Genomic DNA, 24,252 nt, shown 5'->3' with positions numbered 1-24,252 from the left:
TGAACAGAAACAGATTTACAGTTATCCATTTCTAAACTTCCGTCTTTAAAACTTTGCTGTGCCTAATTTCAAGCTTTATTCAGCTTTTTGCCTTGTAATTATAATATAATATACAATTAGCCTTTTGCAACTTGCAGCAGCAGCGGCTACACCTCCTGACCCCTCCTCATCCCCCAATCCCCCCCCCTCCTAACCTTCCTAAAATTCACAAAATGCCAAGAAGAGAAAAACACAAAAGTAAAACCAAGAAACTAAAAACAAAATTACAAAATGTTACAAGGCTCCAACGATCCTTTGTTTCTTACTATACTGATGATCTATTGACAAAAGCTCCATATCCCTTATTGATCTCTTCCCATCACACCCATTTTCCATCCCAGGTACATTAAAAATATTAACCCCAAACAACCTCACCATCTGAACCGGTTGGACCTGGTTGGACCCGCTTCTTGCTTTCCAATCAATGTAAAGCTGCTTATCAGGTCCAGTTGATCTTTGAAAGCAAACAATGTCACCAGCTTTCAAGTTCTTTTCTTTAACAAATCGGCTCCATCCTTTTGTCAAAACATAACTTTGGCTACTATTCCAATAAGAATAACGAAACCTCCACACTTTGCCGCCCACATCTTCCAAGTTGAGCAATACACCTTTAGTACTATTGCTTGATGTACTTTGCAAAGGAAAATGCTTTTCCGCATGTTGTTTTGGTATCACAAGCCGATTCAATTTCCCAACATCACTTGGAGTCACAGCTTTCTCAAAGAGCTGTTCACGCGCTTTCAACACCCGACCACAACCATGATCATAACTATTATTCTCATAGCTTGCTGTATTCTTGTATTGCTTCCCATTTACCCCATTGTTACTCCTGTGGTTCCTTTTGCTTTGCTCTAGCTCATCGCTGTACGTGTGTTTCCTCAACATGTCAACGATTTCAGCTTTCGAATGAGCGTTCAGGAAAGCAGCCTCTATTTCATCATCTTCGGTCTCGTTAACTTGCTTGAAGTTAGTCACGGCATCCCTTCCACGGAATCTCTGAGCAGCAATATCATAGGCTCTTGCTGCTTCATTTTCTTCATTGAATGTCCCGAGCCACACACGCTGGTGCTTCTCGTAAATCTGTGCACCCCAACGACCATTTGGTTGGGGGACAACACCTTTGTATTTAGAAGAAGGGAGTTTTCTCGACTCAGCTTCGACACCTGATTCCGAATCAAGAATAACACTACTATTGCCGCTCCCAACACGGCAAAGTGACTCGGGTGGTGATTTTGTAGTGGTAGCAGGTGGTGGGAAGGGAGGGAGGGAAGTTGGTGTAATGGATATGGAGTTATCAGTACTACTAGTTGTGCTTTCATCTATGCAGCTTCTATCCATTTTTTTTCCCCTCCTGTTGTTGTAGTTGTTGTTGTAAAAGAGGGAGGAGCAAGAGAGAAGGAAAAGGGGAGAGAGAGAGATGAGGTGTTTTTGTTGACTAAAGAGAGAGGCATGAACTGGGTTGTGTAGGAGGATTAGAGATTATATATATAGAGATGCTAGAGGAGTGGGTTGGCTAGTTAATTGTTTATTACTTTTATTTTATGAGTTAAAGAAATTAGGGTGGGGTGGGGTGGGTTTGGGCGGGTGTAGTTTAGGAAAATAGGGGGGAGATTCGGGAGAGTTGGGTCAACCCAAGATGGTGGTAAGTCACGAGGAAGATTCATTCATGCTAGAGGGAGCTTTAGGTTTAGGGTCATGACCAAGTATGTGCGTGTTGTGGGCTGCGTATGTAGAGTGGGACCCATGCCAACAAGTTGATGGGGTTCACATGACTGGGGACCGTGTTTTTAGTTGAGTTCATTCCCCCTGAGCTTCGCTGCTACTGCTGACCACCAAGCATGGTCTCCTCTTTCTCCCTATTGATATTGTTTTTACACGTACCAGGTCATAGCGCTAGCTTATATCTTATCTGATAATCACCCGACTGCTACTTGCATTCCATCAAAAAAATCTTGTCTATTATTTCTTGTTGTTTTTATCACGCCAGTTGGAATCTAGATATACACATTGAGAATGAGATAGAGATAGGGTTCGGTTCGGCTAGCTCGGTGTGCTAGCTAGTGGGCCTTGCAAGCTCAATGCTGCTGCTATTACTTGTAGTTACCAAGGCAAGGGAATGGATAGACACGAAGGACAGAGGCTCGCCCAACAAGAAACTCCCAGAAGGGGGGGATCATTTCATACGTTGCCTGGTTTGATTCCTTCTCTTCCAACCTTGGTTTGTCGTATTGGCTAGGTTCACCACAGTCCACAGTATCTCTCTAATCAAAAACCTCCTTCGTTAATATCATCTTTCCATCAATTTGCCCAACCAACACTTGACATTTTCTGCCACCAAGTGGGTTTCCTCTTGTTTGGTTTTTACCTCAGCTTATAGCATCTCCAATGGAAGATTTTATTTAGAATAGAAAACATATTGTTAATATGATTCTTTTTAACAGTATAAATATAGATTTTTTTTTTTTTTTGCCCTTATACACACTATAATGATAAAACACCATTTAGAAAAATCAATTATATTTTAATATATTTGACACATAACAATGTTAACAACTCGATGTGACATGGTTAACTTATCGGGTTTAAAAACAACTCGAACAATTATCAATCAATCTCATATTAATAGGCGAGATTGAAAATAACTCGAGTCAATCGAGATAAATTTGTCAAATTCATGACACGAATAATAAGATAATGATAATTTCATAAAAAAACAAACTGAAAAAATATAGATTTAGAAAACATCAAAGCAAAAAAACTAGTGAAATTTTTTTATTGAAATGAATAATGTTTTGTAAGGATTTAATATTTTTGGAAGATATATAAAAATATCATTTTTACAAGAGTAATGAATGATATCTTGATATTTTGCTTTGCATGAGTGTGTAAAACAAGCATTAAAAAATCAAATTAATATTTTTTTTATTCTTAACTTTTCATTTAGCCCTCATTTATCTATACGACTAGCACCTTACAAGTTGGGGGTGCCCCGTTTTTTAATCCAAGGGTTAAAGAAAAATACATCTTTTGCGAGACCCAGGATTTGATATATTTTTGTGGGCAGGAGATTCTGGCTAGCCCCACGATACATTGTAGAGAAACAAAGAACATGAGGAGTGGTAAATATAGGTGCTTTTGTACGGATGGGTCCCCGGTGGGCCCACGTGGCGAGTTGAACATAACATTTTACCGTTGGCTGTGGTTCTGTTTCTTTTGGTTTCTAAGTGGGTCCCAATTAGAGAGTCCACTTGATTTCATTATTCCACCAATCAAAGATTAAATTAACAGGAAATTATAGTAGCATTACCAGTTTTAAGGCGTCAAAAATACAGTGGTTTTTTTAATAGATGTACGGTATTCCCGTGTGGTGATGCGAAAAAGCTGTCTCTCTGTTATATTGCCGCTCTTTTACAAGTGGGCACGTGTGAATAAAACGGAGGGTTGTCACACAGAGAGAGAGAGCATAATAACTCTTGCGATAGAGATGAAGCTCCCGTTTGTTTGTTAATTTTTATTTTTATTTTTTTCATTTTAATAAATTGATATTAAAAATAATGTTTAAAAAATAAAAAAAATAATTCCAATAAATCCAAAATAGATTATCTGTAACGTACACTACCAATCTACATTTATTGGATTGATCTGATATATCATTTGACAATTTCAGCGCAGTTGTGCGGGTCACCCATGAACTGCGTAGACCTAGTCTACCAATTAAGGTTTTTCCTCCTTACATCGTAAGTTGTCCGGACAGTGGAAATGATTAGTATAGTTACTCAAATCCAGGGGTGGACGAGTTTAGTTGGAGGAAGCAGGTGGGTACAGGAAACGAAAGAAAAAACAAAAAGGTAAGGAGATGATCTTACGGTGGGTTGTTGGCGTGCCATGCCCGTGATGATGTGCTCTTATTTAAAAATTGTCAGTACCCCTAACCAATTACTGAGATCGCCTAGCAACTTAAGAACCAATCAATTCACAGGATTAATCTCATGAATTTTTTGTACGACTTGGTGGACTTAATTTTATTTTATATTCTTCTTTTTAGAGAGAGAGAGAGAGAGAGATGGTGGTTTTTTCTTTTTCATTTAACTTCACCATATACAACGCTAGTTTCAATTTCTAAGTTCTTAGAATTGTTCTATATATATATATATATATATATATACTCTCTCTATTCACCAAGAAATAGCTATTTGCCCTTAAATTTGTTGTGATTGCTGGTTGGATAAATTTTATTTTATAAAAAAATAAATGTATAAGTTTTTTTAATATATATATATCTTTTTTAAAAAAACTAAATGGCAAATCAAAAGGCCTATGCATATCCATGAATTTAATTAAATAAATAAGGAACAATACATGTCAATAAATGCAATGAAAATAAAGTCTTGACGTGTCTATTCGACTCGCCTCACCACGAGCATAATTATTTTTTTTAACACAAAAGAATGAATATGTGAATGTTGTTAATATATTTTTTGATATCGAATAAAAATTATAATTATGAATCAAAAGACCGATATTTATAAATAATAAAATAAAATAAAGATCACATGTGAGAATAAAAACATTTAAGATCTCAAGTTAATTTTTACATAGTAGAAAATATGACAATGTTATAATTATCACACTAAGACACCATTTTCTTTTATTTTTTGTATGATGTTTTTTTTAAAAAAAAAGGTGTTAAAAAAACTGAGTAATTATAATAAAAGAAATTATAAAAGAGTGAAGATAAGAAAAAGAAAATGGTATAAATAGATAAATCTATAGTAATAAATATCCTAAGTGGAAAGAATAAAAAATATTTTTTTCTACACAAAATGTAAAGAAAAGACTAATAAAAATATCATAAAAGAATAAAGATAAAAAAAATAGAGACTGTGAAGAAGAAAAGGCAGCTGAAAAAATCTAACTAGGATATTTTTTTAAAAAAAAAGAATTGCAAATTTGCCATCATTACATTAAAAAAGAATTACAATCATGTCATCAGTAATCATATCCTCTCCTCTTTAATTGATTATTGATCATGTTTGTATCTTACTATCAAGTCTATGATAATCCAGGTACCCAGATTAGGCTGACTTGGCAGCCTACTTGATCACATGAATGGCCACCAAAAAAAAAAAAAAAAGTTAAATACGCCTGCACATATAGAACATGACAATGAAGCCTGACTAGCTACTATAGTTAATATGGCTACTTTTTTTTTTTTTAATTTGCCGGATTAGCTTAAAGAGATTAATCAATGTTATCTTCCTGTTATCACTTGTTTAATTCCACTGGACAATCTGGTAAAACACTCTTCAAGATCTTAATTCCATTAAGGACATGATTAGCGCATCTTGATTATGTTCTAAATATTACCTCTTCTTGATCATTATCAAATCCATCTATTTGGCTGCTTTTAGTAATTAATGGGCCATTTTGTCTACCATGATTATTTTTTCCCTCTTAATTATCTGACCATGCTTATCCCGAAGATCCTTTTCACATCCGATAAACGCTTTCCTTTTTGAATATGAATAAATAATTTTAATTTGCTGCTTTCTTGAATCTTATGTAAGCCTATTAGAAGTACACTAAATCCTCACTTTTCTCATTATAAATTAACGGACTTGGGTTCATCTCCTCAGATATATAATTATATCCTCATTTAAAAAAAATCAAAATAAAAAATACGTCGCACCCTTATCAGAAGACAACCAAACAACATTTGATGATAAAGAGAAAGAGATAAAAGAGGATCTAACTTACTCATATGTCAGCAATCCCAATTGGGTTAGCGCCTAATATGCCTCAAAAGCAAGAAGAGCACGTGTTCATGATCTATCTCCAGGATAAAAAAAGAAAAATATAACGTTTGTGATTATCTTAAATGAAACATAACATATATGTGAATGACATGTTACCATTTTCCCACTCCCTAGGGCTTTCAGTCGGAGATGAGTACTTAGGATGTCGACCGACCGACGCCACATCATACCCACCGAACCCATGCCATGCCATGTTAGTTTAATTAAAAACTGAAATAAAGACGATACACGTATGTGATGGGATCACAACGCATGCAGGGAATCTTTGATTTGGATGCATGCTTAATCTGCTTTGGGATTTAGATTAAGCTACTAACCATTAATTATGTTCTTGGTTGTTACTGATTAGGAATGTCAAAATGGGGCAGACAGGAATGTATGCATGCATATAGTGATTTGATGCCCGCAAGCTTGAGTTTGTATGTACTTGATGACATCACTGCATCAAGAAATCTGAGGCTGTGGCTCTTGGAATGTTGGAGGAGGAAAGGAGAATTGAGGTCATTTTTTACTTTTGTTGAAAGAGGAAATAAGCACCACTCGACGTGAAGTTCTTAAACAGCTGATCATCTTGAAGATGGGCTCAAAAAACTGAAATTTTACTATAAAGAATTAAACACTAATTAATTAACAAAAAAAAAGACATACTCTATATGCCGATGTTTTCATGAGAAATTCCCTGACTAATTGATAGGCAATTACCCAACCTCGACAACCGTTCATTACTGTTGTTGTTTGGTGTATAGGGATAAGTATACGGTCTTGGTTTTCAGTCAATGAAATGCGTAAAAATCAAATTTGAATTTGAACCGAAACACTATTCCATTCTTGGTTTTTTAATTTTTTAATATAAAAATGTTTTTATGATTTTTTGTTTTATACTCATTTGATATATTAAATGACCTATTATTAATATTTTCCCATCAATTTATTTAAAAATAATAATAAATATCGTTTCAGAGTTTTAATAACATCAAACATCCAAATCAAATAATATGATGCATAAATCATAAACATAAGATTTATTAGACAATACAACATTGGAGATTTTTTAGAAAAACAGATAAAATTAAAATTAAAATAAATATTAATTTAATGTTTTTTTTCAAAATAAATTCCTAGACACAATTAAAAAACACACTCCTACACTGGTTCTGTTTGTTTTCACGTTTTAAAAGTGTTTTCTAAAAAAATTAAATTTTTTTATTTTTTTGTTTCAAATTATTATTATTATTATTGTATTTTTAAATTATTTAATGCGCTGAGATCAAAAAATAATTTTTTAAAAATAAAAAAATATTATTTTAATATATTTTTAAATAAAAAATACTATACAAACAACCATAATTATATTTACGCTCGCATCTTTTGAAGACTGGTATTAAGATTCTCGTATCTTTTCTTTAATAACAAGATAATTTATAATGAAGTTGATGCATACGTGTCATGGACTATTGCCCCCTTGCATCGAGCATAAAGTAACTCATCCAGTACCTAATCCCCAGCCTCCAGCTTTTGCCACTTGCATCAAACTGAAAGATTAATTAAGTAGATAACCTCTAATTATCTGCATTAATAATAATAAAAAAAAAGGGTGAGTTAGCACCACATAAAATTTGCATTAAGAAAAACTACAGTAATTTGGGCAAAGTATAACTAAATAATTTATTTGGGCTTTTGTTTATTCCTTTAATATTCCTCCAACTTGTTTTGTTTGTTTGTTTGTTTCACATGTTCACACGCGCACACATTGCAAAAATTAGAATAACAACAAAAGTTAGGAGAAGAAACATCAATAATTAATTAAACAGATAGGAGGGTCGTGATATTAATCATGGTATCTTTGACCGTTGCTTTGATTCTCTACCGACGTGGACAATGACCCTTCTTTTCGGGTCAATCCACGTGATCTTCGTCTCATAACTCTAGAACGCAGGGGTGACCATGATTTCTACTCCTGTGGTAGTTTCTTTCTCAACTACTAGTCATTTTATTTCCCCAGCAGACGACATGTCAAGGGCTAGTCATGAAACCGTGCTTGAACGAACCTCCTCGTGTTATTCATTTATTTTTTCTTCTTATTCTTAAATCTACCCATGGTCGAACGTTAAAAACTTGGTCAAAAAGGAATTATTCTAGTTCTAGAGCCTGCAGGGAAATATTTTTGTACTGGGAGTCCTAGTTGAGCAGTGGTGTTCGCACTGTGGTACAATTGCAATTATTTTTTTTTTTTTATGTTTTTGAGTTTTAAATTGATTTTTTATATTTTAAAATCATATATGATTTTGAAAATAAATTTTAAATAAAAAAATTATTATTTTAATAATTTTAAATTAATAAAAAAAACACTCTTAAAATCACTTCTATCGTAATTTTCAAACAGACACTGCAACTAGGCGGAAACAATTGTTTCTAGGTAAACCAAAAATGGGTACAGCTAGAGCAGCTAATAGGCTAGGCTGTAAAGTGGGGCAGGGTATGGAGCCCACATCATGTAAACACTAGAAGTTGCTTTTGTTGACTGTTTATATGTTGCAGTGTTTTTATTTTTATTTTTCAACTGAAGAAGCTGTTAATTTTTTAAAATATATTTGAATTAAAAATATATTAAAATAATATATATTTTTATTATCAATATATATTAAAACGATACGTAAAAACAATTAATTTAACGGGGCCCACCACCTCTGCATGCCACATAACTCTTCCCATTGGTTGAGATGTGGTGTGTGTCAGAGAGAGCCCTTAGCAGGTAAGGGGTGGTTTCTGAGAAGATAAGGCACCCATTTGTGCTCTCTCTCCCTCCATCGTCCGTTATCTCTTCTGTTGCTTCACAGTATTCATTAATTGCTAGCATGTTCTTCCATTAAGCTACAGTTAGCTTAGCCCCCGCAAACAAGAGGGGATGTTACGGGAGCGCAGGCGATACGATTATAATGTTTTTTAATTTAAAAATACATTTTTTTAAATTAATTTTTACCCTAGCATATAAAAATGACTTAAATATATGTAAAAATAATTTTAAATAAAAAAATCAAATTTTAATCTCATGGGCAGAGTTAGGTTTTAAATTTAGGACCCTACAGGTTTTATCACTTTTTTTACGGCAAAACAAGCGAAAGAGAGTTATGAAGTCAATATTTATAGAGTTTAATTGAACGTGCCAACTGCATGTATTGACAGGGTCTCATTCGGTTTTACCTGGTCAAAATCAACTCTTTAAATAGTTCAGACGACGGTCTCATTCAGGAATCGTTTTCTCGCTTTTGGAGACTAGTACTGCGACTCCTCTGATTGATTGATTAATTAGCCATGCATGCATTTTAATTTCTCCTGATTATCTCTTCATTTTATGAAACCAGGGACAGATTTATTTTTATTGGCTTAATTAAGAAGGACAAAATATCAAGTGAAACATATTACAGAAGAACAAATAAAAACACTAAAGAAAATAACTTTCCTGTCCTTAATTGGGGTTATAAATTGGGTTAAGTCCCGCATAATTTCTCCTGGGCCCCTAATAATCCTTGTTGGTTTTGTGCATGGGTTAGCTAATTAATTAATAAATAAACAAGTGAGGTGGACGTATCTGACCTAAACAGTGTTTTAATAAATTAATTACCCTTTAAATCACATGCATAAAATCGATCCAATGCGATGCTAAATACGTACAGAGCTGCTATCTCCAACTCAAGAATATTGGGCCCTCCTTGTTTTATTTTATCAGTGGAAATTAAAACTCAAGCAGAATATAAGGTATAGTGTTGCCGACATGGCACGCATAAACTAAACATTTACGTACGAAGTCAAAAATATAAAGGCGTCCACTTGGTAGCAGCTCGCTGGTTTCTACTTGGTATACCTAAAAACAACAGCGTTCTTGTTTTCTTCTGCTGCAGATAAGCATTCAAGCCAGTTGCGTCTTATTCTGCTAGCAACTAGTAGCCCTAGTTGTCAAAGTATAATATATTTTAATTCAGATTATGTTTGTTTTCTGAAAAATAATTTTTGATAAATAATTTTTAAAATTTTTTTGTGTTTGTTTGTTATTAAAAAGTTGATCAATGAAAAATATTTTCTAGTCAAAGAAAAATTTAGCTTGGTTTTCAAAAAAGTATTTTTCTGAAAATTTGAGTGAAAAATATTTTCCGGAAGTTGTGAAAAATTTAGAAATGTCATATTATTTACTGATTATATCAAATTTGATCCTCAAACTTTTGACTGCTATATATATATTTTTTTGAATATTTATTTTTCAATTTCATCTCTTAAAATTTAATTTTTATATTAACTTTGGTATTCATTTTTATAATTATTATTTGCTTTTTCTTTATTATTTTTTATTGAAATTTTTTATCTATCAAATTTGATCATCATTCTTTTGATTGTTACTTATTTTATTTGAAATAATTTATGAAATGTTTATTATTATTATTTTAATTTCTTCATCTTTCATTTTTTTTATTTTTTAGATTTGATCTCTACTATTTTGATTATTATTTATTTTATTTGAGATAATTTATGAAATTATATTTTTTTTCAATTTTATTATCATTCAACTTTTTAATTTGTAAGATTTGTTCCTTAATATTTTAATAAATTTGAGAAAAATAAAACATTAATAAGTTATTTTCCAGCTCATTTTTCATGACATAACCAAATACTGAAAAGTGTTTTCCAATTTATTTTTCATTACACTACCAAACATCAGAAAATAATTCACTTTTCTGGAATTTATTTTTTCAGAATTCACTTTCTAAAAAAAACTATTTCCAGTAAACAAACAAGGCTTTAAATGAAGTATTATTTCATTTAAAATTAAGTAAAAGCAGGATGATCTCAATTAATCAATATAAGAAGATTTCACTGCTATTTATGTGCAAGCTCATGTGGACTTTCAGGACAGATCACTCAATCACAGGCTAAATTTTCACTACGTGGGGAATAATTAATTTAGTAGATTGAGATTTTAATATTCAGGTATGTGTCTGTGTTTGTACAAAGTCATTTAGTTAGGCGGTGGGTGTCAGGGGAGAGGAGCCTTCTTCTCGTCCATAAACCGAGGTCAACCAAGTCAACTCATTTTTAAAAAATGTTTTTTTTTCTTACAAATTTGTAGAAATTGTGGACCTCTATGCATGCGTTTACATTCAAAATAAAAATAAACATATATACTAGCGGCTGTTTTGGATCTTATAGAGCTACGTGATCCTGGCATGGGTGTGATTCTTTGAAATTGGATGAATTAATATGGATTTAAGAGAAGTAGTGTTATATGTTGTTTTTAAATCAAGGTCATTAATTATTGTTATTCGGGATCAATCGATTTTTTTTATTTTTTAGAGCACATTATGAATATCAGGTCATGGAATCAACGAGTTAATCTAAATTTTTTTTGTTATTATTTTTAAATTTTTTTATTTTCACCTTTAATTTACATGTTGTTATATAATTAAGTTTTGTAGTTTAGCTTAGAGAGGCTTGGGTTGGTGTTTTTGGATTTTTTTATATATGTTAATTTTTTTGTCAATTTATTTATTGTTTTTATATTTTTTAATCTGTATTATTTAAATAGCTAATTTTATTAAACTTAATAAATTCAATGACCTAGTTTTTATTTTTTTTACCTTAATATTTTTTTTTTTACATTGAAAAAAACCTGTGCAGGCCTAATTTTGAATATAGCGTGGCCCGTATCTAGTAGCATCTAAGTCAAGTCCGCGTGGTTGATTTTTCTGTGAGGTGTGTATAAATGGGGATTGATCATAAGCAGCTTGGGCGGTGTCTTTTGATGGGTTCCTTCATTGTTTCGGGCACACGGGAAAGCTGGGGCCTCAAGCCTTTTTTCAATAAAGTCTTATCATATGCTATGATTATTCAAATATCACAACAAGTATCTGATTTATTATGTCAAAAACAAACATAAAAACTAACGAATATGCTATGAATTTGTTTCCTTTTAATATTTTGAGAAGCGGATAAAGTAATTCTTCGATATTTAATAATATCTTGAGAGGTCCATGATAATTAGTTAGCACAGTACCAGCGATCAACAAAATCAACTCCATACATACCACAAGTACTTGCACAGCTAGCCAGGTATAATTAAGCAATGATTAGTCTACCCTCAATTAATTATATTTGAATTATTAGTTATATATAGTCAATTTTCGAAACCCCAGTTGGAATCAAGTGTGGAAACATCAACTCGTCAGGGAGGGAGGGTGGGATTGAAAACAACATTGACACCTCTCACGGTCGTATCAGCTACGCACACCTGCATTAAGATATACAGTCCCCAACTATACAGGGCTTAATCACCATGGTGCTTTGCTTAGGTGTGTAGAGTATTCAACTTAAACGTGCTATAATATTGTGTTAAGAGAGAATCATTTGAATTCTCAAGGATTTGTTGTCGAATTCTACCATAAAAAGGGAAAAGATTAGGTCACTTGATGCGGCTCTGTCTCTCGAAAGGGAATGAATATATATATATACACACACTCTGTATAAAAAAATAAAAAGGAGTGAAGACCTGATGAAGCTAGGCTCATCGGATTCTTTTTCAAGGAGCATAAGTAGCCGAGCAAAAAAACAACCAGGAAGGAAGGTGACAGGTGAACACTAACGTGGGGTCTAAGCTTGAGATGATATAGCAGAAGTGCTGATGTGATGCGAGGCTTCAAAGTCCAAAGTTAAGGCTTTTTGACATCTTGGGCACATAACATATGATATATGTGAAACCATCAGAGATTCCCGCAGTTTTTATTTGTGAACTGGGACGTACGATTCTCAACAGGACAGCACTTCTGCAACCACATATTTTCTTAAAACCGCGTCGAAGATATCATTGACGACAGTGAAATCTCAAGCTTGTACTACTAATACGATGAATATTAATGATAATAATAATATATTAATAATCGTTCCTACGCATCCCCGAGACCTTCCATCCCTCTTTCTTCAGCTGTTAGCTAGCAATCATCTCGTGGCTATCAAGAGTTTTTGTTATTGTCTTTTAAAAAAAATTTAAAATTTTTATTTTTTTTATTTTAAATTAACAAAAAATACTTTAAAAATAATCGTTAAATAAGTGCTACTCTTACATGGTAACGTTTTTTTAATTGTTTATGATAAATTTCAAATAAAAAAAGGAGACGTTAAGAACATTAAATGACTCTTGACAAGTATCCTGAAAATACATGTTAATCGAACATTAAAGGACACTGATCACAATTTCACACATGAAAGCTTGAGTTTTTTACAATGAGAAAACAGTCAAGTTCATCCACACACATAGATTGCTCTGAAGTGGTGTGTGTGTGTGATCGTATTTTGTTTATTTTTAATTTAAGAATCATTCTCGCAAAGAAGATATACACGTGTCATCTGAGTTTAAATTATACATCGCTTAATAAAAATAAACAAATAGGAATTTAAGGTTTGATCAACGGTGATTTCTGCTATAACACAGATAAACAGCGTTACACGTCATAGCCACCAGCTCTACAAGAGAGTCAACAGTTCAAGAATTTCTCATGGAAACGGCACAGCCATCAGAAAACAGTAACATTATTGAAAGTTTTTGCCTGGAGTGGAGAAAGAAGATCTTTAAGAAGCACGCACAACCCATCTGAACGATGGATAGCTTAGCCAAGGTGAATACCAGAAACAACTTTGTGTAAATTTGTCGCAGATATTACAGGATGGAAATGCCAGTCCAAAACAGATGAATTAACAATGCTTCAGCTGAAAATAATCAGCCAAAGAGTTTATCATCCGACGCTACCAAAACTGGGACCAATTGGTATAAATGTGTAATGTCCTTTTCATAAATTGAAGATGAACTCACAGCATGTTCTCATAAAATGCTGCAAAGCCGGTATGATACATCAGGATGGCTTATCCAGTTTGTTTTGTCAGTAAAAAAAAAAAAAAATAATCTCAGATACATTGCATTGTATAGACAGTGTGACTTTACAAGACCCCATCTTGTTTCCATTGTTGAAAGATTCCAAATAGACGAAGTCCTCTTTGTGGAGTAGATGCCGCTCACATCTACTAGAGCATTCTGCAATAGCTGCATCCAGGGTCCCCTCTCTATGCTCTCTTAGTGAGCTGAAGAATATCAAGATCAATACCATCTTTTCTAAAAGACTGTTAATGGGGACCATGAGGCGATGACAATCCTTTGGCATGTTGGCTCTCCATTTCAAGAAGCATCAAGGACTTCTGCCTCTGGTACCTGTTTCTCTTGGCAGCCATTGCTGGGAGAATACAATTGTATGAATTGAATTTCTAATGCCAATCAAGACACAGGAAAGAATGCATGATACCTAACCAACTAGCTAATGAAACAAAAATGACAAATTTGATAGAGAGCACTTAGTTGTCACATGCAAACTGAATGGCTCCCCAATTCTTTCATAGCAGCAACTACAGTTTTGGAGTCAACTTTCAGAAAGGTTGAAGTCAGACCAGAATGAAACTACGGAAAAAATATCTCCTCCTCCCTTTTCTTTTTGGTTAGGTATGATAATATTACATTTAAAACGGAGTTAAGTGAGGATGAGAAAGCATCTGTGATGACAGCTAATAAAGCCAAATTGAAGGTGATAGTATTATTGTTACTGACGAGTGAAACTCCGGAAAAAATATCTCCTCTTTTTACCTTTTCTTTTTGGCTAGGTATGATAACATCGAATATAAAATGGAAATAACCGAGGATGAGAAAGCGCTTGTAATGACAGCTAATAAAGTCAAATTGAAGGTGATAGTGATAGTACTATTGCTACTACACACTGTGCTACTTACAAACAATTAAGATCTATGTGGATTGAGTTAGGAGGTAAAGATATTTCAGATAGAGACAAGTGTGAGAGGAAAGTTGAGCTTCCTTGCCTAACAAGGATGAAACTCCTTTGATGATGAGATGATTTATATCATGGGGCATAAGACACCATTGCTTGTTTGGATGGATTTCTCAAGACTCTGGAAGACAAGTCACATTGGGACGGATTCTAAGTGGGACGTGTTACTCATATTGTGAAAAAAGCCATCGAAGGATGAAAACTAAATGCACTGGTTTTATATCTCTAACTAAAACTCTGGGATCTAGGCAAACAAAAGTACGGACTACAATACAGTAACAACATTATCTAGCAGCAGAAGTTCACTGACTAAAAATTTATCAGTGGTGGGTACATGCAACCTTTCTCCTATATGGAGGTTTGTGCTTTGAATGACATCTCACTCCCAAGTCCCAATCCTTGCTGAACTCCTTTTGCAGTTTAATATATTATATACTGCTTCAAGTATAATCCTAGTCCCTGATTCCAGATCCTAATTTAATCCATAAAAGTTTTTTTTTTTAATTCTAATTCTAAAATAACATCTCCAAGTGGGTGTTAACATAGGAATTTTAAGAGGTTTTTATCAGGAATAGATAATTCCAAATGATCAATGGTTTCAAACTATTCTACAATAAAAGGAAGTCAAAATAAGGTCCAAAGGTGGAGTGCGGACTCGAATTTGACTGGCTTCTATAAGAGTGATATCTAATCAAATTTGACTGGCCTCTATAAGAGTGATACCTAATATGCTCCGTGTAATGCATGCCTTAAAATTCAACAACATATCGTGCCAGATGACCTATCAGACCAGCTGACAGCCATAGCATAATGCATGTAATGAAACTAGAAGATGACAAACTTGAACATCCTTGAAAAATACTTACACATTAGATCGTGAGGTGGAGCAAATTCATAATCATGTCTACGCCTCCTGATGCAGATTAGGTATCCCAATACAAGCAAACAAACAAATCCTAGGCAGGATAAGCCTATAGCAATTTTACCACCAGTGGACAAGCGACCATTATCCCAGAAAAGAGAGCATTGTGGCAAAGATGGTACTCCACACAACCCTTTGTTATCTGATAGACTGTAAAACAAAGTGTTTTTCCGGTAATGAGTTGTTAAAGAGACATTAATTCATCAGGGAATAAAATAACAAAATGACCACTGGCTCATGGGTACTTTTGAAAGGTAACAGGGGTGAGGCATTGATTCAATTTCCATCTTAAGCAACGTTAATCTCCAAAAAAGGAAAAAGAAATAGAAATAGCAAATAGGAGCCAAACATTCAGCAACTGAAAGTAAGGAGTTGTCTGTTAGCATCTTTTGATGCTGCAAAGAGTAATCTATACTTCATAAATTAATATGAAATACTAATCACCATTGCCAACTTGAACTGAAATGAGATCTCACATCAAAATGGGAGAGTGGGTGGATAGGACTTCCCTAAGTAATGAGAAAGTGACAGCGAAACAGGGGTATGCATCGCCTTTTCAATAATAGCATAGGTGAAATTCATGTGGATAACAAATTTTTTGGAAGGATATGGCTAAAAAGGAATAACACACGCAACCAACAGACTAGTCATTCAGGGTTGAAGAATATGTGAATTGAATTGTTACATATTATGATTGCCCATCTTGCTAGATAATCAAATGATTGAAAAACAAGAAATTATGATTTGTGAACCATCAATCAACGACAGGCAACTCTCTTGCACAGACTAAGACAACATGAATCCAGTACGATCTCATAATGCAATATCACAGACAACTAAAGACTATGGACCTACAGTATATGCTTACTATTTTGGTAAATGTAGTCCTCTAAAGAGCAAGGTATTTAGGCAATAAGTCAAATAGCATTAGAAGTCTTTCAATTTCATACTCCAGAGGATTTGAGGTGAACATAAAATATTTGACATATCTTAACAAATTAAATAAGTAAGGTAGAATCAAGAGATTTAAGGATATTTCACATAGGTTCAAATGCAATTGCACGACAGTCCAGCCAAACATTTTATTGCTAGAAAATTAATAATATAATAAACTAAAAGAATCATGAAAGTTAGAAAGGAAGCATACTCAATAGCTCCACCATGCACACCAATTGAATAAAGTTCCTCTGGTACCCGCCCTTCCAATGAGTTACCATTCAACATCCTGGAAACAAAGAGATGTCGAGGGAATACAATAATGGAATATAATAGGTAATCAAAGAATTATTAACCATTTGGATTTCTAAGGCAAATGCTGTGGGTATTTAAATAGTTACCATTTGGTGTTTCTTCAATCAATTTGCTTATCAAATAAAACAAAAAGGAAAACAATGTAGCACACCTACCAATAAGCAAAAGTTGTAAAAACTAATATACCGAGGGAAGTATCCACAATGGAGCTCATGAAGTGGTTGCAACAAAAAAACTCTAGTTTCTTTTAGGGGAGAGGAGGAAGGTTTGTGAACAGGTGGAATTGGTACTTCCTAAAAAATGAAAAGAAGAAAATTGAAAGAGCAATATGTAAAGAGGCAGTCTAATTGGAAATGCAAAATAGATTTTAATGAGTAGATTTCAAGCTAAAATAGAGCTTCTATCTTGTTTTGCTTCAGTGTTGGCTTGATATCATATGATTTTTGACACCAGAGAAAAGTTCAGCATTTTATAGTAGTGACAGAATTGGGAGCAAGAAACAACTTTTTCCCAGTCAGCTTTTCTGAAAAAGATAAAAAAATTCTTTTCAAATATAGAGAAATTGCAATCCTTTAAGATGTGATTATTCATTAAACCAACGCAGAGAAAAGGAATCTGGGATTGAAATGTGACAGTATAGATTTCATTATAAGTTCAATTGCCTACCAGCCTCCAAGAACTGGCAATGTGGAAGCATTGCAATGAAGACAGAAAAAAAAAATGAAGGTAAAAGAGAACAACTACACAGAGAATGAGACATCCTCCCAGAAATGAACATGAATACTATCAGAAAACAACTTAGGAATGTATATGGCAGTTCTGTTAAAAAAATTACTTCCATAAATAGTTGCATGAATAATTGCTTGGTATTATATACTGCTCATGAGAACCACATTATACTTCATCTTGACCACTTGATGTTGGGGGAAATAGTAAAAGAGCCTTGATTTCTTTATCAACAAAGGTAAAGAGGAAAATCTACTAGAAGAGCTGTCAAATATAGTGATCAAATCCATCTCTCCAGTACCCAGCAAAGTCCAAAAAACTAACACTACATTATATTCTCAACAGCAGTTTTCAGCTACTATTTTTAACTTCCCTTTATATGCTTCTAACAATGCAGCATGTGCTGTCTTACCCTATTGTTCAATGTGCAAGTAAAAATGCACATGAACAATGGATTAAGCCAAGTCTTAGATTGAATTACAAAAGAAAGCACTTTATTCTTGGATGATGAGGACAACTAGTATATGTTACCACCAATGTGTCAAGTGATTTGGTTTCATTTGATGGGGTTTTCCGCACCATTTCAGGCATAAGCATTTGATGGCAAGTGTGCATACCAGAGTTAATGTTTTCAATTCACAGTTATACAAAACTAGCATGAAATAAGTTTTTTCAATTCGTTCTAAACTAATTCCAAGGAAACTGAACGTGAAGTTTTAATGATAAGAAGGGTTCATTTCTATTTACATCTGGAAGTTGGTCAATCTCTTCTATGGTGAATACATCAAAACATCACATTTGAATTTAAAAGGTAAAATATCCATCTTCTACATCCGGATTAAATTTCTTAACAAACTAAATACAAAACAGATACTCCAACTCAATTCTTGCTGAATTTCAAAAGGAGTGGTATCATTTATCTAAACATGAGGTCAAATAAAAAAATCCACAGAAACTAATATTTAGTAAAAAAATTTCATGAATTTTTTTTTCAACTTATGACACTATACCATTCATTAAAAGCATGAAAATCTTCTCCCTACTGGTATATATGATAATTGCTAACATCAAGGCATGCAGGACAGAAATGGGTCAAACACTACCACATTTAAACCCAAGGAGTTGACAATAAAACTTGAAACGAAGAAGAACAGCAAATTTTAGCTTCAAAATCCAAATATCAAACAAACTTGCTCTGTGTGTGTGTGTGTGTGTGTCTGTGTCTGTGTCTGTGTACGTCTGTATTATTTTGTGTGTGAGTGTTCACACATGTTTATGAAAAATGCCTCCAGTATGTATTAGTGCAAGAAAACTACTTACACAAGTTGCAGATGAGTTGCCAAAGCTAGACTTTCTGGTATAGGACCTGAAAATTGATTGTTTGACAAGTCCCTACAAAGTAAAAATCAGAAGTGATAAGGTATAACATAATGGAATGCCAGAGTAAGTTCATAGTGGTTGTTAGATAAGTTTCATAGTGTAGACTTGAAAAGGACGGTGGGACATCATTTAAATCAGACTCTAACTTCGGTCACAGAAGACTTAAAAGTTTGTGCTAAACTATAAAGCTGAATAAATTACGTGAACTGACCAAGCTGATAAATTAATATTTTAAGACAAAAGGGAGAAACAAGGATAAATATATAACAGAATAGAAAACGTTTTCCAAACTCAAAGAAGAGATACTCCATAGGAAGTTTAATTAAAACAAAAACAGGACACGCACCATGTAAACCAGAAAAGGAACACTTAGAGCACGAGAATGAGAGGACTCGATAGTATTTTTTTCCCTTTCCCCACACGAGGTACGCTTCTTTTCATGAATGAATTAGTTCTAAAATATAGACTTGAATGAGTGTGCACATCCAATGTCTTAGGAAAAGGAAGCCTTCTAGATGAGCTGGCAAAGAGACAGTCCTCCCTCTCAAAGGGGGTTCTCAAAACCTTCTTGGGCGGGCACTTGATGAAACAAAATGCACTGGGAACACATGCTCTAATCAATTTCTCTTTATTTATCAAAATAATCAACAACGCAACAAAGCCTTAATCCCAAACTAGTTGGGGTCATTTAGGAAACATATAATTAAATTAGAGGTACTAAATCATGAAATGCACTATAAAAAAACTTTTAGCTTATATGAGACCAGAGTTTGCCATACATATTAAAAAGGAGGACCACAAAACATCAACTGATATAAGGCATATAAATGCTGTAAAACTTACAGCCGTACAAGAGATTGTTGACCTAGTCTGGATGGTAGAGTTCCTCCCAAAGAATTAGTACTCAAATTCCTGAAGATTTAAAAGAGAGTGGTTAATTACAATGGATGAGCAACAGTATAAGCACAAGAAACCACAGAAGTGTCAATCCAAGTTTAAAAAAATTTATGCACGAGTCACTAAAATTTTAGAACAAATTTTGAGGCAAGCAAGGCAGGGGCCATGACGTAAACAATTTGCAAATAAAAGCAAAAGTCAAGAATGTTCAAACGTTTAGATTATCTACTCAGGAATAGGTGACTAAATTTGATGGACTCTGCAGAGACAACAATAATGATGCTACGGGTTGCATGTTTGCATACGAGATCAACTGGAAGACAATTAATTTGTTATTTTATCGAGAAGTAAGGATCCTTTCGAATTAATTAAAGCTATAAAATGGAGTTCGCTTAGCAAAAAATCCTATAGTTAAATGTAGTTCACTCAAAAGAAATCCTAAAAAAAAAATTTAATAAATTTTCTGATAGAAATTGATCGGTCATGATAATTAAAACTAGTATCTGCACCAGTGAAGAGCAGAATGAAAATGAAGGTGGTTGGAAGGACAAGTGCAAAAGCTGGAAACAAGTTGTTAGAGATCTACAAGAAAACATGTCACTTTAAAAAATAAACCTAATGAATCCCGGCATTGCAGTAGAATGTTGAGAAAAGACGCGCTCATTCCATGCATCTATCGGCAACATGCCAAAATTGTCTGCTAGATTTAACCAAATGAAGTCAATCATCTCCAGCGTGTAAGGAATTGGATGCTGATACTTACAGGGTTACCAAGTTCGACAAAAGAGTAATCTGCTCACTTATAGTCCCTTTCAAGCCTTGACTTCCAAGATCACTGAATAAAATAACCCAAGTAATAATTATAATTATTAACATGAGATTAAGACTCATATTCTGAAACAAAGAATATTCAAGGAATACAATCTCTCGAATGCATCAAGGCATGGATAAAAGCGCGCTTTCTTACATTTGCGATATCACGAGTGCAGTTTCATCTTTGTTGGGATGGCATGTAACTCCTTCCCAGGCATCCCAGCTAGTAGGAGCACAAGGATCCCCATTCCATCCCATTCTATCAGGAACTCTCAACGACTCTTTCAATGCTCTCATGGCCACCACTACCGAAACAAAAACACATTCACAGTTGCTAATTTCTAATTCAAAAAAACCAATCACTCCAAAATCACACACGTACCTTGCTCCGGCGCGGTGGAGAGATCATTAGGAATCAAAGCATAATTCTCAATTCCACAAACAATCGGAGCGCCAATCACTGGCACAAACTTCACAGTCAACACAGTACTGCTCAAATTATGCACTGTATAACTCAAACTATAAGCTGCAAAACTCCCAACTTCCTCGAAAACGTCGACCCTCTTCACATTCTTCTCATTCACCACCACATCAAACACTCTCTCCGCTTTCTGCTTCACACTTGAATCAATCTCTGCGAAATGAAACCACAACACATAATCCAATTTCGCATCGACCGACAGCTCGTACTCGAGTATTCCATTTCCAGTAACCGCCGTTTGGTAAAGCTTCGCAGGAAAAAAATTCGGTGGCTGATTGGTCCCGGTTATGGTTTCTCGTGTGGAGAGGGAGTGGATTATTTTTGTCGTGTTTAGAGTTCGGAGTACGGAGTCGGACTGCCATACTCGGCCGAAATCATCAGTGTCGTTGCTGAACCCTGGGCCCCACTGGTTGGACCCGCAGGATAAACGGCCGTAATTAACGAGGATGAACTTATCGCCGATTGTTGCGGAATCGTAAGATGACGGATCGATTTGACGGACTTCAAGGGATCCAATGACGGGAGGGTCAGTGGCAATACTGTAAAAACAAACATCCGCTTCACCGTCTTTGACAAACGCGAAGAGATCGGAGTACGCGCCGTCACGAGCGAGGTTCTCCGGCCAAGGAGAACGCCAGGAAAAGACGAGAGTACCCTCGACGGATGCGTCGAATGAAGGAGCGTGGGACTTGCCATCGTAGTTGTCGTAGACAGTGAACGAACGGAAGTAGTAACGGCCGCTAGGGAGAGGCAAAATGTAGCAGTTTTTTTTACCGGAAGAGAGGGGGAAGAAGCGAAGATTTTTTTCTTGAGGATAGCGGAAGTGGAGTGGCTCCGACACTACAGAGATGGCTCCTCCAGTGAAGTAACGGTCGGAAAGCCATATTGTGTTGAATGGATCGGTTGTGTTTGTAGAACCGCCACAGTCTATGAAGTATGAAGCATCTGTAGTAAAATCGGGAAAAAAAAAGGCAGTTAAAAAAACCCCTGAAAGTTAGTTAAAGTAGTTAGAGAGAGAGAGAAAGAGGAGGGGAGGAATGAGTACTACTTACTACCAAAGGGAAAGGAGAGGGAAGGGGAGAGGAGGAGAGGGAGAGAGAAGATGAAGAGGAGGAGAGACATGGTATGTGTGAGAAAAAGAGAGATTTGGTCGGAAATGATATCGTTCGGTGTTTTTTTGTTGGTTAATGTTGTTTGTTGGCTGTTGTTTAGACATGGAGGAGCGTAAAAAAGGTGTTTAAGAGAGGGAAAAGGATCTTGGGTGGCGAGATTAGTAGGGAGTGAAGTGGGGGAAGGGACGAAATTGAGCTGGATTTTTATTTTTTATTTTTTATTTTTTTTAGCTAAATTTGAACTTCTAGATTGGTGGAGATATTGAAAATCTTCTTGATGGATGAAAGTAAGTAAAAGTAACAAAAAGAAAAGGGAGATTTGGTCCCAGGAGAATGAATTTTGTTAAAGAAGTGTCAAAATTAGTTGGAATAAGTAACGACCAAGTTAAAATAAGAGCAGGTGATGATGGTGTATGTATATTTGAGACGTTTCTCGTTAACAAATTGATTACCGGTTCAATTTGAGTTGAACATGCTCCTCTTTCTTTTTCTTCTTATGTTAAAATAAAAAAAAAATTAAAATTAATATTTTTATATTTCAAAAATAAATTGTAAAAAATAGAAAAGATTATTTTAATATATTAAAAAAATAACAGTTGTACCTCCCTCCCTCCCAAATATCATTCCCTGAACCTCCAAAATGTTGAGCAAATGGAGGGGGGGTTAATCAGGGCTGGCTGCAGGAACTATCGTTGAGAAGAGATTGTCATCTGTCCCTCTTAGAAAGAGAGAGAGAGAGGAGATGGCCGGCAATCGGCGAATTTGGACTGACACTGGATGTGATGGGAAAGTTAAGTAGGGACAGAGATGAAGTGGTTCCCAGCTGAAACTTACCTTATGAATAGGCTATTTTTTTTTTATGTCCGGACCAGTTTACGCGCATCACGACTATTCCTTACAGCCCGCTGGATATCCTGCAAGCTCAGGAGCAGGTAAGGCACCGCTGGGGTGACAGACGTACACATAAAAGGTCGAACTCGGGACGGGGATGGAACAAGTCACACAAATTGACCACAGCAGTTAAACCCTCATGTACTGGATACATACAAGAGCTCGAATCAGGACACTCAGGCAGGGCAAAGCCTGCCAAGACCACGGAGCTACAAGCCTCGTGTGTATAGGCTATCTTTGATGCAAGGGGTCATCTCTGGTTATCTTTGATGCAAGGGGTCATCTCTGGTTATCTTTGATGCAAGGGGTCATCTCTGGTTGGTCCGGGTTATTAATGCACAAGTCGCCTTCGTTTCCAGCCACGCCACCTCAGCACTGGCAATGATATTCAGTGCCTGTTTGTCTTAGTTTTCTCACTTGTTTTTTTATTTTATTTAACCCTTTTTTTAAATAAAAAAAAAAAGTTAGAAATCTAAGCCAAGCAGCCCTTCGATAGTCATTAACATTGTAAGAATAATTTTTAAATAATATTTTTATATATTTTTTATTTTTCAAAACTTAGTTTACAATAAAAACCACAAAAAAAATTAAAATAAAAAAATAATAATTTTTTATAACACGACTTAACACAAAAATAAATATCCATGTCTACGTGTTTGACATTGAAATTAAACTCTAAAAAGACTTTTAGTACTAGTTATAGACTTGTAGTTACAGCAGTGAAGGTGACTGTAGAAAAATATATAATTTTCATTAATATATCAACTTTAATTTTTTTAAAAATATTTTTTACTTAAAAATATATTAAAATATTTTTATATTTTTTAAAAATTATTTTTTATATCAGTACATCAAAATGATATGAAAATACCAAAAAAAATATTAATTTAAAATTAAAAAAAAATAAAAAATCTGCCAGTCTCTCGCAAAAACAAAACTGGGCCAACCAAACCAAACAAGGATGGGTGAATGTGGGCGTTAAAGCCCACCTCATCCCCGCCCCAAAATGGAGCTTTAATTATTATTTGAAATACATTGATCCTGTATAAATAAA

At 34.5% G+C, this 24,252-nt stretch overlaps 2 protein-coding genes across 5 annotated transcripts; both read right to left on the bottom strand.

Moving 5' to 3' along the window:
• On the bottom strand, positions 1-1,507 carry LOC133696138 (AP2/ERF and B3 domain-containing transcription repressor RAV2-like). The gene has a single exon (XM_062118200.1). The coding sequence runs from the start codon at positions 1,375-1,377 to the stop codon at positions 274-276; it is 1,104 nt and encodes a 367-aa protein (XP_061974184.1). The 5' UTR covers positions 1,378-1,507; the 3' UTR covers positions 1-273.
• A 12,152-nt stretch (positions 1,508-13,659) lies between these two features.
• Positions 13,660-22,505, bottom strand: LOC133697666 (receptor-like protein 4). Of its 4 annotated transcripts, XM_062120379.1 has the most exons (9): positions 22,248-22,490; positions 21,097-22,140; positions 20,869-21,019; positions 20,665-20,736; positions 19,848-19,916; positions 18,945-19,016; positions 16,795-16,872; positions 15,592-15,797; positions 13,660-14,122 (listed from the first exon to the last, which is right to left on the bottom strand). In XM_062120379.1, the coding sequence occupies exons 1-9, from the start codon at positions 22,315-22,317 to the stop codon at positions 14,016-14,018; spliced, it is 1,869 nt and encodes a 622-aa protein (XP_061976363.1). In that variant the 5' UTR covers positions 22,318-22,490; the 3' UTR covers positions 13,660-14,015. The 4 variants fall into 4 exon arrangements, with proteins under 4 accessions (XP_061976363.1, XP_061976365.1, XP_061976364.1 ...); XM_062120381.1 differs by lacking the exon at positions 15,592-15,797 and having other exon boundaries at positions 22,248-22,497; XM_062120380.1 differs by lacking the exons at positions 13,660-14,122; positions 15,592-15,797; positions 16,795-16,872 and adding an exon at positions 16,879-17,191 and having other exon boundaries at positions 19,856-19,916; positions 22,248-22,505.
• Positions 22,506-24,252: the final 1,747 nt, after the last annotated feature.

Source organism: Populus nigra, chromosome 6 (genome assembly GCF_951802175.1).
Source record: "Populus nigra chromosome 6, ddPopNigr1.1, whole genome shotgun sequence".
Taxonomy (NCBI): Eukaryota; Viridiplantae; Streptophyta; class Magnoliopsida; order Malpighiales; family Salicaceae; genus Populus; species Populus nigra.
Note: the sequence above shows the minus strand (reverse complement) of the source record. Positions and strands in the feature narration are given on the sequence as shown.

Excerpts from the sequence above, each read along its gene's own strand:
- LOC133696138 (XM_062118200.1), bottom strand. The coding sequence starts at position 1,377 with ATGGATAGAAGCTGCATAGATGAAAGCACAACTAGTAGTACTGATAAC.
- LOC133697666 (XM_062120379.1), bottom strand. The coding sequence starts at position 22,317 with ATGTCTCTCCTCCTCTTCATCTTCTCTCTCCCTCTCCTCCTCTCCCCT. Across the intron at positions 15,798-16,794 it reads GTGCATGGTGGAGCTATTGA|TCTATCAGATAACAAAGGGT; the intron begins GTATGCTTCCTT and ends TTTGTTTTACAG. Across the intron at positions 14,123-15,591 it reads TCCACCTCACGATCTAATGT|CAATGGCTGCCAAGAGAAAC; the intron begins GTAAGTATTTTT and ends GTATTCTCCCAG.